The sequence below is a fragment of the Nicotiana sylvestris genome, chromosome 8 (genome assembly GCF_000393655.2).
Source record: "Nicotiana sylvestris chromosome 8, ASM39365v2, whole genome shotgun sequence".
NCBI classification, from domain to species: domain Eukaryota; kingdom Viridiplantae; phylum Streptophyta; class Magnoliopsida; order Solanales; family Solanaceae; genus Nicotiana; species Nicotiana sylvestris.
Genome location: NC_091064.1, coordinates 124,966,967 through 124,981,485, shown reverse-complemented (window position 1 = coordinate 124,981,485; position 14,519 = coordinate 124,966,967). Strand labels below are relative to the sequence as shown.

General features: G+C 43.5%; 1 protein-coding gene across 1 annotated transcript; it reads left to right on the top strand.

The window, feature by feature from the left end:
- The first annotated feature begins 1,330 nt into the window (after positions 1-1,330).
- On the top strand, positions 1,331-14,155 carry LOC138875634 (uncharacterized). Its single transcript, XM_070154485.1, has 7 exons — positions 1,331-1,396; positions 1,513-1,641; positions 1,753-2,010; positions 10,144-10,154; positions 13,114-13,396; positions 13,475-13,666; positions 13,760-14,155. Exons 1-7 carry the CDS (start codon positions 1,331-1,333, stop codon positions 14,153-14,155), a joined length of 1,335 nt encoding a protein of 444 aa, XP_070010586.1.
- The last annotated feature ends 364 nt before the right edge of the window (positions 14,156-14,519 follow it).

Sequence of the window (14,519 nt, the reverse complement as noted above, 5' to 3'; positions counted from 1 at the left end):
TTTTGAAGATCCAACTATTCCGAGTAGTTATCCTCCTTTATAGAGTTCTTCTTTCCTGCGTTGGGTCCTCCACCATTTCAATTTTGACGCCCTTGTTCAAATTCGTGCTCCAATTCCCTAGTTTTTTCACAGTTATGGCTACTGCTCGGCAAGGAGAGAGGAGTTCCACCCTTGAAGGCTTTTTGAACCAAAATGCTTGGGGTCATTGTAAGTATGCCTCGAAGTTTGTTTCTTTAGTAGGAGAGGGGCACCTTGAGTCAGTGAGGAAAGATTGCGGATGGGGGAAAAGGTAGTACGGCGGGCACCTTCCCCGAAAGAGAGCATCATGGATCATGCCAAGGGGTTTTTGAATGTGTACACATACCCCTTTACGCTAGGCCCCCCGAATAGGATCGTGCTTGACTTCTGTCGAAAGTACCAGGTTACTTTGGCACAGGTTCACCCGTCATTCTGGAGGATAGTTTTGATGATTAGGTTGTTCACGGAAGAAGTGGGGCTTGAACTCACTCTTAGTCATCTCATCGGGTTGTATCGGCCTTTTCACCATCGGGGTCTGCTAACCCTACGATGTCGATCCACCACGCCTTTCATTGTTAATGATGAAGAAGATAGGGATCGGTGATGGATGAGTCGATTCGTCCAAGTACAAACAGTCGATATTATCCCTGTGGAGTTTCTGCCATTTCCCGAGGAATGGAATTCTACACGTAAGCGATATACTTGTGCCTTTGTAGTTTTGTTTATGGCGTAGGCGGATTCCATAAATGCGTATTCCTTTCCTTTTCTGCAGTAATTTCATGGATGTTGTGCGAGGTTCCCGATCTGCCGGATTGGGCTTGGAAGTTGGCGACCCACTCGACTTATAATGAGTGTAAGTGACGAGCTTCGTCTAAGGGTAGGTGGGAGGCAAAACATCATGGTATGTGCTATGTGATTTGCTCCCCCCCCCCTTTTGGAAGGGCACTTTCTTTTTCTGCATACTAACTCTGCCATCGTAGGCATTGGTGAGTTCTTTAAAGTGAGATCATGCCATCTAGGAGAGGGAGAAGGACTGCCGGCTTCAGGACTGAAGGATGATAATAATAGCATTAAGTAGAAAAGATCTTTGTAGGCGATGATGATTATAGCAAGACATGCCCAGCCCGGAGGCCCAGAGAGGGCGTATCAGCCGAACCTGCAATACCCGAGTCTCTACCTTTAGAAAAACGATCCCACCTCCGCTGCCATCTTCATTTAGCATTGTAGGTACCTTGAGGAGCGAGGGATCCCTGCCACCGACTTCTTCTCCGTTGAAGGTACTTCGAGGGGCGTTCGAAGCCAGGGGCCACATATGTCGGATGACCATATACCAACCGGGAGTGGTTCTATTGGGGTTGACAGAGCTGGGCTAGCAAATGTGTGTTTGATATTTGAGGGAGCTCAGCGGTTCTGCTTCGTGATGAGTTTTAGCTAATCACATTGGTTCTATAGTTTTTGCAATTTTCATTGTCTTGTCAAGTTTCTCTTCCACAGGCTTTTATCAAGCTCAAATCTGAGCTGCTTCGTCGTGAGGCGAAGTTTTCAAAAGCCGTAGATGGGGATAAATCCCTCAAGCTTCTTTACGATAAAAGGGAAGATGAGTTGGCACACTTGCGGTATGAGGTAAGTCACAGTTTGAACTACGAAAGCTACCTTGAGGAGCAGGTAACTTCTGTTTCAAGGGAGTACATGTTTCTTCTTTTATCTTCCAAGGATGATGTTTGTTTACTTCAGTTGCAAAAAAAGACGGAGGGCCTGGAATTCCTTAGGGGCGAAGTTGGTCAAGCCAAGCACGAGCGCGATGAGCTAAAGGCTCGGGTGGACACCCGGATATCAACTAGAAAAGATGATTTGTCCAAGGCTTCCCCCCTCGAAGTGCAACTTCGCAACGCTCACGAAAATAGCTTGGTCCGTATGGACATGATTCCAAGGCTCGAGTTCGAGCTTCTGAAGATGAAGGCCGAAGTTGCGGATGCCTGGGCTGAAGCCGAAGTAATCTAAACTAAGGCTGATAAGAAGGTGTCTGCCTATTTGAAGGACGTTGCTGACGCTCGTGCTAAGCTAAGGGGGCTCTCGACTAGGAGAGTAAAAATAAGGAGTACGTGAGGTGTAAATCTCGGAGGAAACCCTCGAGGAAATTCAAGCAAGGGGCTTCGATCTCTCAGAAGAGATAAAGCAAGCAAAGGCGGAAGAATATGATGCTAAGTTCCTTCTGTCTGATGCCGAAGGTGGAGAGAAAGAGGTTGACGGACCATAGTCCCCAAGGGGGACGTAGATTAGCCTTTTCCTTTCTTGTTTTGTGTACTGTGCTTTCAAGGAACCTTGTAAATGAAGCTCGTATTCTCTCACATGTATGTATAAAAGGAAGCTTCGCGGTTTTATTCTTCGTGAATTTTCTTTCACCTTGATTTTAGCCAGATGAATTGGTCTTTGAGTTAAAAGGAATCCTTAGATTCATGGTATGACCCTAGGGCTCATTGGGCTGGCCCATAGGCTCTTACGCGTTTGGTCGGTACGACCTTTTAGTATAAGCCGACATTCGAGCTCTTATGCTTTTGCTCTTAGGCATATTTAGTTAACTATTTTGGGTTCAGTCTCCAAGTTGGGTATTTACTCGAGCTTATTCGACCCTCAAGTTTTTAAATTTAAAGCTGGCCGTTAAGCTCTTACGCGTTAGGTCGGTACGACCTTTCATACGGGCTGGCGACAGTGGCTCTTGCGCATTGAGTCGGTACAACCTCTTATATGGGCTAGCAACAGTGGCTCTTATGCATTGGGTCAGTACGACCTCTTATATGGGCTTTATTTTTCCCTCGTTGAGGACTTTTTGAAATTGTGTTTGCCTGACTCTTCGACGGTTCAATTAAAACCTCAATTATGAATTGTTCTATGGCGATGATCGAGCACCTCGGGAGGTTGGCTCAGTGGATGAGTATCTTGAAGCCTATAGTTTGGAGCTGATATGCTCGAAGCTCTTTTTCCTGTATTGAGGGTAGTCTGTTTAACCGATTCTTTTCGAAGTATTTTTGAAGTAATTGACAGCCTATGATTTTATAGCGACAGTCGAGCGTCCCTGAGTCACATTAGTTTGGCTGGTACAGCCTTGTGACCGTAGTCATTTGTATTTGGCCGGAACTTTTCAGTCCCTGAGTGAAGTAGTTTCAGCGTCTATATCGAGGGTATGCCTTTTTAGGGGTCTTACAAGTTCGATAGATAGCCTTAACTTTAAGATTGGGATTATGCCTTTTGTAAGGTCTTACAAGTTTTTGCATGCCTTTGAGGTCTTATAGTCTGGTTACTTGGTACAAGTATGATTCATGTCTTGATTGAGGTCTTACAGATATTGTTGTTGCCTTTTATAGGTCTTATGAGACGGGGATTGCCCGAGTTATCGAAAGTTTCTTGGCTCAAGAGCCATTCCTTGTAAACTTGGTATTGCCTTATCGAGGGCTTACGAGTTCGAAGTTCCGACCCAAAGGTCATGCAATTTCGAGTTGTTGACGCCACTCCCCGATTGTTCGGGACGCTTTTTGTCTCTCGAGGCATTTTTGCAAAAAATATCAAGCTTCTTTGAAACACGAAATGCTTTGATGAAAGGGAAGGTATTCTTTGATTACTTGGTACAAGTATACACGTTTTTGCTATTGAGGGCTCGGTTATTATATATGGACACAGTTTGTTTGACCATTTGGCCGGGTACATTTTTTTCCTATCGAGACCCCATTCAGCATATCTTGGCTTCTCCGAGGAGGTGACCTTCTGAGAGGATGCCCCCCAGTATTCGAGGTTAATTTGAAAAGAAGCCTTGAATACTCGTTGAGTATTACTTAGGTATTGGATATTACCTCGTTAAAAACCTTGTCGGTAAAACCCTTTTCGGGATAAAAACCCAGTCAAAGGAAAAGAGTGCAATGTATGCTTTGAAACCTTAAGGTCTTCGAGCTGGATAGCGCTTCGACTGTCTCAGTTGGACACCTGCATAAAGGTTAGTGTGAAGTGTAAATTAAAAGGGAGATGGTTATACCTTAGTGGCGATGGCGCTCAACACGGTATGCTCCTTTATTTGTTCATTTGGGTATAGTCGAGAACGTGTCTCGTGATTGCTATTTCACTATTTTTTTGTCCTGCGGTCTCTTCAGCGTCGAAGGCGTCGGTTCCGGCGCTACATTGTGCACTGCGAACATCTCCCTTTTTACATCTTGCTCGCCGTACACGGTTTTTATTCTTTCCTTTGTCGGAAACTTCATCATTTTATGAAGGGTTGATGGTACTGCTTTCATGCAGTGTATCCATGGCCTTCCCAGCAAAGTGTTGTACCTCATGTCTCCTTTGATGATGTGTAATTTGGCATTTTGGATAGTACCGACTATGTTTCCCGGGAGGGTGATCTCCCCTTTGGTTGTCTCGCTCGCCATACTGAATCCGTTATGGACTCGAGAGGCGGGCACGATCTGGCTGAGTAGTCCAAGCTACTCCACGACCCTTGACCTGATGATGTTGGCCGAGCTACCTGTATCCACAAGTACACGTTTAATTTGAAATGTATTCACAAGGAAAGAAATAATCAGTGCGCCATTGTGAGGCTGAGACAAGGTCTCGATGTCCTCATCGCTGAATGTGAGGGCGTCCTCGGGTATGTAACCTCAAGTTTGCTTTTCTCTGGTGATGGATATTTTTGTTCTTCTAATAGTAAGTTCTTGTGGGATGTCGACCCCTCCCATGATCATGTGGATAAAATGTTGTGGCTCATCTGCTTCGTTCTTCTTGGTCGTTTGTCTTTCCCAGAACTAATTTTTGACTCGGTCGCTGAGGAATTCTCGAAGGTGACCTTTGCTGAGTAATCGGGCTACCTCTTCCCGGAGTTGCCGGCAATCTTCGATCATGTGACCGTGCATGTTGTGAAATTCACACACTAAGTTATGGTTCCTTTGTGAAGGATCTGATTGTATAGGCCTTGGCCACATGGTGTCTCTGATCTTATTGATGGCGAACATAATATCTAAAATATCGACGTTGAAGTTATATTTCGACAAGAGGGGTGCCTCTTTTGATCATGTGTGCCTATCGAACCCATCTCTGTTGACGAGTCCCCGACGATTCTGTCCTCGATCCCTCCTTCGATCATTCCGGGGTATGTTACGCCTCGAGGTGTTTCTCCAGTCTTCGGTGTATGGCTAGTACCTTTGTTTGTTTGGCTTTGGCTCCTTCGCCAGAAGCCTGCTTGGGTATACCGAGCTAGAGGGGGCTCCTAATTGGTCATCCTCGACCCTGATCTTCGATTTGATATTGGTTGTGAACATCCGACCAAGTCATGGTGGGGTATTCAACCAAATTCTACTTCAAAATATGTAAAACGCTGTTATGAACCACGATTTACCTTAATGGATATTTGGAGGTAAAATGCGTTTGAATACTATGTTTTATATAAAATGCCTTTTAATACTGCATTTTACCTGGAAGCTGATAAGACGGCTATGTAAAGCGCGGTTCATTAACGCATTTTATATAAAACGCATTATCAAACCCCGCTTTACATATAAAAGTACGTGTCCCCTTCCCTTTTCCCGCATGTTCTGGCATAAAACTTTCCCCCACCCCCACCCCATTTTTAAAAACCTTCAGCGCCCACCTCCCCCCCCCCCCAAAAAAAAATTAACTCGATAAAAAACTCGAGTGGACCCCACCCGTCCCACAAAAACTAATCAAAGTTGGTCCCACATCCTAGCCAAGCCTTCTAATGTTGTGGGTTGCTTGTTTCGGAGTCAAATGTTTAATTCTTCAACTTTCTGAAAAACATAAATCGAGGTATTCTGATTTAGTTTATGTCGAAACTCGTATAAATAATGCATATTAGTTATTTTGAATGTGTTCCATGTTTTTTTATGTTTTGTTTTTTGCAATAAAATTGGTATGTTATTTTTATCCGGACTAAGATATTAATGTTCTAAAAAAATATGTAAAAATTGTGAAATCGTTGTTACTTGTTAATAAAAATGTTAATAAATTAATATTACTACTTTATATGTATTTTTGTGAATGTTTTGTGATTAAAATATATTTGTTGTGTTTTATCTGGTTTATATTAAAAATTTGCTTAAAGACTAGTAATATAGTGCCCTTTTAGTAATATAGTGCCCTTTTAGGATAGTAAAATGTAATGCCTTCTGGCGTAGTAAAATGTAGCGCCTTTTACTGTAGTATAATGTAGTGCCTTTTAGCGTAGTATAATGTAGTGCCTTTTAGCGTAGTTTCCATGTAGTTTAAATATCTCTTATACTCAAAAATACGTCAAAATAAATGATATATCAAACACAAACTATGTCCAATTATAGTCAACATATAGTTGGTGCTACTGGGCCGCAAATATCGAGTATGGAACCCATATATGGATATTTAATAATTAAATATTGTATATCTATAAAAATTAATTATTTAATTTACAATCAAACATATAAAATTATAACACTAACATGTAAAATAATAAAACTAACACATAGAAGAATTCATGATAAATTGGTACTTGTTTGTTTTATATAATTACTCTGTTTCATATTTATTCACTTCCTTACTGCACCTGATATTATTGGACCACTAGTAAGTGTCAAAGTCAACCACTCATCACTACTTCTTCGAGGTTAGACTGGATACTTACTGGGTACGCGTTGTTTTTATACTCATATTACGCTTGTTGTACATTTTGTTGTACAAGCACATATATGTCTAGCGGCCTCGTGGGCGCGGTGGCATGGCTGATAAGGAAACTTAGATGAGCTGCATCTTATGATACGATTCGCAGCTAGCAGAGTCTCTTTTAGAGTATTTGTATTTTCTCTTCTGTCCAATTTGTATTCCGGGCAGTTGTTGTATTTCATTTTATTTCTTAGTAATTGCTCATGCACTTGTGACACCGGGTTCTGGGATGATGATGGGATATTCAGTAATGAAATGGTAAAAACATTTATTTATTTTGTAAAGTTCATCTGTTACTAGTGAAATTGAAGGAAACTTTATGATTTAAAAAATATAAAAAGAGAATTTAATTAACTATTTAGTGTTGGCTAGCCTGACAGCGTGTCCGGCGCCATCACGACCTTTAATGGATTTTGGGCCGTGACAATATGGTATCAGTGCACTAGGCTCACTTAGGTCTCACGAGTCATGAACAAGTCCAGTAGAGTCTTGTGGATCGATACGGAGACGTCTCTACTTATCATCGAGAGGATACAAGGTTGTTAGGAGCACTTCCCCTTTTTATTCCTCATCGTGTGGTTTGATTCCTTTGAGGCTTATGCCTTTGTTTCTTTCCTACTCAATCTTATGCGATGTGAACTCTTGCTATCGATCGAGAATTGAGAAATTATAATGGTACTACAAATATGGTGTGGGATGTTCCTCCTTGCGTATTTGATTGGGCTATTGTCGTTGTCTTGTGGAAGGTCGTTCTGTCATTTCAGCTCAGTATCAGTATTACCTAAGGTTTTGAGATTTGGCATTAACTGTTATGATGATTCGTGCATTGCTATCACACAATATTTGTTTAAGGGTAGGGTGCTTGTCTATGCGTTGAAGTAGTGAATGACTTGGAAGGATGTTTATTCAATGCAAGATTCAGAGATTCAGAATTTTATTTTTTGGCAGAGGAGAGGCAATCGGGCTATGAATGTTCAAGTTTGGTTTGATGGAGTAATGAGACTTTGTATTTTCGAGCGTGGTGGAATATTCATCTGTGACGTGGTGTCATTGTCCTTGTTGAATACGTTAAGTTTGTTGGTTTTATGGTTTTCTTCAATTCGCCTTTGGGGCAGAGTATCATATGGGTTCTGTGGTAGGATGACTACACTCCTTGAGAAAAGTTTAGAGTGATTTGGGATTCATTGTGGATAGTGACTATGTCTACTAACTTAATTTAAAATATTGGCTAATATACGGCGGGAGATTGGATACAACAGAAAGGAGTTGCTTGATATGAAGAAGGATACAACATGACGTTGGATTTAAAGGTAATGTCGAACCTTTTAGTAGATTTCAAATGGGGAGTGAATGGGCTTGTACAGTTGGTGAATAGGCACGAACCCGGGATGGTTGATTGGTTTCACAGTAATTGTGCTCGGTGCAACATCATTGGAAGATTTCGAGGAATTTGGCGGGTCGATAGCGTGAGGTAATGTCAGAGAGGAAGGATGAAACTTGGTGGGTTTCAGAGTTATAAAGTGGTGGCTTCGAGCTAAGTGGGAGAGGCCCACCGCCTACGATTGGATTGGATGGTTATCTACTTGTGAAGTTTCTGGTTATCAGCATATTGATGGGTTATTGCCACTAAGGAAAGAGAACATCACTGGCAATTTGAACAAAGAAATTGAAGAATGTGTTGTATAATTGGCATCATCGATTCATGTTCAGGCTTTGGGAAGACTCAGGAATTATGCTTCACGTAGAAATGAGTTACAAGGAAGGTGATTCGGCCGGGTGCCTCTTTGAGAGGGTGGTCATGTGCTAGCGGAGCCTTACAGTTGATTATATTCGGGACCAAATCAGAGTGGGTGACTCTCAACAACGGTCCTATTGGGTTCAAAGGTTAAGGTGTGGTGCCTAATGGTTTGGAGTCCATAATATGGTTGAGTATCGAGCTTTTGCAGCAGATTATGATAAGGATCTTGCAGTGTTCTGTGTTATCTTCAGTCTGTAGTGTAAATTGAGGGGAATGGGAGAAAATGACTTCGGATTCATAGAGGAATTATCAGAATGGGTGTACCAGTTGAGGATGCGAATATGCGCATAAAGAGGTTATGAGATGGTTCGTAGGAATTGAGACAGTGTGGTCTTGTGAAATAAGTCCTTAGTGCGGATTTGGGTTCGTGATGTTTTGAATGGGGCTACTATTATTCCTAATTCAAACCTAGAGTAAATTGGGAGAAGTAAAATCAGTCAACAATGGTTGAATTGGTATAATGGTGGAAACGATTAGTTCCTTCAGCGTGTTAAGTTATACACATGATTGCAGTAATACTTGCGAGGTTGACGGTCGCCGTAATTGATTTTATTTGGAGGCTTTTGAGTATTATGGCATGTTATGTGCAGATGGATCCCGGAAGAGTTATGGTGGTTTAGACCACTACTTGACGTTGGTATTTTCTGCCGTTATGAGAATTTAGTCACATGTTGCAATGGTTCTCTTGAAATGAGTTAAGTAAAAGGCTTCTATATGATGAAATGTTTACCCTATTAGTGGTTCAGGAGTTATGATGAAATTGTTGTCCTCTTGCGCATTTTCATGATTAAGTGCCATGAGTAGCGGGATTTGGAAGTTGAGAATCAAGCTTGCGGTTCAGTGTTGACAAGGAGGTCACGGGCTCGGATGAGTAGGAAAAGAATTTAGATGTTTAGAGTAAGTTGATATTATCTTTAGCGTCACCTGATATCAGTGTCATGAGTAAGAGGTTTTGTGTATTGAATTGCGGATCCTTGATTCGCTTTTCAGCATTTGTATGGCCGGTGGTATGGATGTGCAGACTTGTTACATGGTGTAGAAGGCCATTAGAGCATATCCCACAGAAAGATTGTATAAGTGTGACGTGTAGTCACTTAATTGATTGAGGATTTAAACCAAGTATGGAGATTGTGGTAATATCACTAATTGAGAATTTATGCCTGAAGGGCACTCGGTTCATTTGGTTGTGGACTGTGGAAGGTTGTTCCGGACTGGACGGCTATTGTTATGTGCTAAGAAGGGGGGGTTATTATGGACCCTTGAAAGGCTATTAGCCTATATCAGGATCGTCTTGAGGTCCGTGGATGGATCTAATTATGAATATGGGCTCTATATCAGGATGGATGTATTCATTTCAGCATAGCACTCCTTATGGAGGGGTATTCGAACGTTGGATGATACTTCGTCGTTCGGCTATTTCATGTAATACTATATTGTGCCATGTGAGTCGTGAAATGGCTTGATAAATTTCATATGTGTTGAGGTTCTGCGTAGCGATGGTGTTATCTGAGCAGGATAGCTCTCGAGATTCAGATCATACATCGCATTAGTCGTGCTTTAGTATTGTAGCATATGGCACTGTCGGTCTCCCCAGGAATTTGCATTATGCACTCTGTGTGCTCTTGGTTGATATTCAGGTACTTTGCAGGTATGAGCATTCTAGCTCGGTAAGTAATGCCTTATAGATTATTGTGTATTAATCAAGTGGCACGCCACCACGGATATATTGTTTGGATCGGGTTGCACGTCGCAACAATGTGATGTTGAGTACAGTTTCCTATATCTTTTATTGAGTGTTTTCTTCCCATTTTCTGAGGAAGGTTCATAACACCTTTCAGTTATCTAAATTAGTTACGTGGGTTGAGTAGTTCTTTCCAGAGTTTGTTTTCCTTATGTATCACATTCGAGTTGTAGCTTATTGGCACGTTGTGGCATCATATGAGAATTTTGGCAGTGTTTGAGGTGGTTTATTGCCTGGGCATCTTATACTGGGTGAGACAAGATTATTGGACCTGGGATCAGTGCGGTCAGATTTATATGAAGTATATTAAAGAGCAAATATAGTTATTTGGTTCATAATGAGGCAATGGTTCTCGTCAGGAGGAGAAGCTCAATGAATTATTGACTCGATAGTCGGTTGTGAATTTCTATGCATCTCTTCCGTCGTGGCGGTATTGTAGGAGTGGGAACAGGACTTATATAACAACTATTGTTATCAGAGGACATTATTATGGTCATGTAAGTTATGCAGTATGTTTACCGTGAAAATGGTAACAACAATTAAATTTGTAAATGGGATTCTAAAAATATGTGATCTATTTTCACGCTAGTTGTTGGAGCAGTTGATGCTAAGAATATGAAGTTTAACGATGAGATGCAAGTTAAAACGAGGCAGTAACCAAATTGAGGGGCTTGCTGGCCGAGCTTCGGACGGGTCGATGAAGGCCTCGAGGATAGTCGGGAATGGGATAACAGTTTGGATATAATTAAAGAGGGCTCTTTATGGACAATACCAAGCAATAAGTGAAGAACAAGTATGAAGGCAATAAATGCTAAGAGTGGCCTCGAACTTGTAAGAACGAGTAAGTTAGAAAGAAGAAAGAGAGAGATTTATTGATCTTGTGGAGAATAGTTGGAGCAACATCAACCCCTTACAAAGTGGTGTGGATTACCTTTATATAGGAGAGGGAATACAATATAGTACAGAATGCATTAAATGTAAAGACATAGGGATGGGACGGCTAGGCACGACACTAGACTTTGCTGATGCTAGTTGCTCGCCTCGGGAGTTCCCCGCCTTCAAAATCTTTGTTGGGTCACGGGTGAACCTCGGGGGAGGGAGATCGATCGTAGTCCTGCAGCCTCGAGATACTGATATGACTCCCCGAATGCACCTTAGTGATGCGACATAGATCCCTCTAACCGTATACAGATAGTCTTCGCGTTTCCTAGAATGAAGTAATAGGAAACGATTTTGAACCGTCGTCTCGAGGTCATTATTGTTGTGATGTTAACCGTTTGAGAGCATTAAATGCCATGTTCCAGAGAGCTGTGCAAGGCCGCCGTCAGATGCTGCAATCGAGAAACCCACGAACTGCTATTGGCTCATCCTTTCCGCTTCCCCAACAGTTCCTATAAATGCATCGGTTGCTTGACACTTCCTACTTTCACCCTATTTACAAGCTCACGAGTCAGAATTTTTTGTATTTGACACCCTTACATCTTTATAGAAGAGTTTTTACCATTGACATGGCTAGGACTTCTAGGACGGTTCCCCGACGGAATGACGCTGCATCATCATCCCGATCGCCTAAGGAAGAAACCAGAGTGATTCCCTCTTTGGAACAGTGTACCCCGCCTGATCTCGATATGTCAGAGGATTTTAATATCGATGCCACTTCATCTACACTGGCCCGGTATGAGCATGTGTCCTGATACGTTAGCGTCGTGACCGATATTAGCAAGGTAAGGAAGGACTGCCGATGGGGCGAGGCAGTAGGGGTGGAGATTCCCGGTCCCAACGATAATATAACTGATTATAAGGTTGGCTTCCTCCACGTGTACACCTACTCCTTCACCCTGGGTCCTGATAATTCTACCGAGTCCTCTCCCCTAGAGATAGACCCGTTTATCCTTGATTTCTGCGACCGATACCAAGTGATGCTTGGTCAGATCTACCCTTCTTTTTGGAGGATAGTGTTGATGCTTCACCATTTCACCGAAGGGGTTGAGGATGAGATCTTTACCCTCAATCATTTGATCAGGATGTACAACCCTCGATTGTATCGAGGTTTAATCAGGCTCCGCCATCCAAAAAATCTTTTTTCTCGAGCGTCGACGAGGGAAAGGATCGAGGATGGATGAGTAGGTTTATCCGGGTAAAGACCTCGAACATCATCCTGGCCCAAAGGATGCCCTTTCCGGAGAGGTGGAATACCAGATGTAAGCAATTTTTTCCTTAGCCACTTTTCAACTATTCTTCATTTCAAAATAATGATCTCTTTGTTCTTCTTGTAGCCGCTGCTAGGCACCTGGAGGCGGTTCCAGATTTGTCGGGATGGATCGGGCAGTTGAATAAGAAGTTCCCATATTGCGTTCGATCTTAGACCGGCGTGGCCAAGAAGCGTTGGGTGGCTAAGAATCATGGTGAGGTTCCTTTACTACCTATGCCTTATATTATGTGTTTCTTTCTGAACCCTTAGCGAAAGCGTCTTACGGTTACTGCGCTGGCGTACGTCTTGGCGAGAATATGCAGATGAGGCCGCCCCCGGGTGGCAAAGTAGGGGCTCTGTAGCCCGACACGCGTAATAAAAGGAAAAGCAGGGCAGCTGTTGTCCATCCTGTGGCAAAGAAAACCAGGTCACTCGAGCATCGAGCCGCTGCTGGGACTGCTGCTTCAACCTCAGAGGCAAATCCTCATACCGAGGGAGAGGACGATGACGAATGCCCACTAGAGTGGAGAACGAGGTCGAGTGCGAGAGACTTGTAGGCGCCTCGATCGAAGGCTGCTGAGTCCGCAACGGCTAGATCCGTTCGGGCTCGTGAGCCGAGGACCCTTGAAGAGGATGTTGATATAGCTTCAAATTGTGCAACTGGATTTGATGCAGTTTCCGCCGGGGGACCGCTGTCGTTGATCCTGAGGGGTCGAGGCTCGGAGCCTTCCAGAAATGTGGGTTGCCACTTGGAGAAATCGACGACCTAAAAGACTTTCTTTCGTGCTTTCTGGTCTCGTCAGGGGAACTGTGGGAGGCTCACGGGATGATCGGCGCCACAGCGGGGATTCCTCACAAAGGGGGAGGCTCTATTGCCAACATCTTTGATGGTGTTATTGATAGAGCCGATCTCGATATTCCTAGTGCCGTCAAAGTGGCGGAGAAGTTCATGCAGCAGGTGATAGCCATTTCTCGTGCATTTCTTTCGTCCTCGAACATCATTCTTCGTCTTTCTAACTTTTCCGCTATGCCGTAGTGCAAAAAGATGTACGATCATGCCATCCTTCGACTCCGCGGGGAGCTTTCTTATCATGAAAAGGAGTGTAAGAAAGTTACTTCGAAGCTGGAGGATTTGGAGGCTCGCTCTGCTTGGGGAGGGAAGGAACTGGGACAACTTCGGGCCACTTTGGAAACGGCGCTCCGGAAGAAGGCCAATCTTGTTGCTCAGGTACTTTGCCTTGCTTGTGCCCGACCTTTTATTCTGTATTCACATATATATTGGCTTACCTCTCTTGCGTAGGTCAAGTAGAGTGTCTTATAGATTAATCAACTGAATGCGGAGATTTTCGGGCTGAGGGAGCGAAATGAAATAGTGGTCGGGGAGTTGGCGACATCTCAGGGTCTTCTCGAGGCTTCTCGCAAGGAGATTTCTTCCTTAGCCATGGCTAAGTCCGAGGTCGAACAAAACGCCATTACTTACCAGGAGGATGCGGCCACGACACATAGGATAGCTCGTGACATGTCCATAGCAGCTGAGCGGAAACTAACCCGAGCTATTAAGCATGCTAAGGCGGGGGCGAGGAGAGAGACCTTGGAGAAAATCGGAGCCAGAGGTATTGACCTGTCAGCTGATCTCATGGAGGCCCGTGAAGTGGAGGAAAAACTGACGCTTTCATCTACCCCCGATAAGGGTGAAAATAATAGCGACGAGGAGTAGTCTCCGAGTCATTTTTGTATCCCTTCCCTTTCCTCTTGTATGCGGCCCCCGGGGGGAATGGGTTGTGCAAAGATGTTTTTCTTTTTGACAATGTAAAAAAAGGGGGTTTTCATTCTATCAGCCCTTCTCTTTGCCCTTTTGCTTTTGCGTTTTAGTTTTTTCCTCCCGGTGTCGGCCCTTTGGGGCCTTCTCTCGGATCAATCGGGACCCTGAAACTGGCCATGTCCCGGGGTTAAATTGACAGGTCCTCTCGGACCGATGCTCGTGACGTTGGGGGGCTCCCCGAGGTCCCGCAATTTTTGAGTTACGTAGGGGACGGGGTGATTTTTCCAGTACGCTTTCCTAGGAGATGGTGACATTAACA

Coding starts and splice junctions, on each gene's coding strand:
- LOC138875634 (XM_070154485.1), top strand. CDS start 1,331: ATGTCGGATGACCATATACCAACCGGGAGTGGTTCTATTGGGGTTGAC. Junction 1,642..1,752: donor TGGCACACTTGCGGTATGAG/GTAAGTCACAGT, acceptor TGTTTACTTCAG/TTGCAAAAAAAGACGGAGGG. Junction 13,667..13,759: donor AGGCCAATCTTGTTGCTCAG/GTACTTTGCCTT, acceptor AGTGTCTTATAG/ATTAATCAACTGAATGCGGA.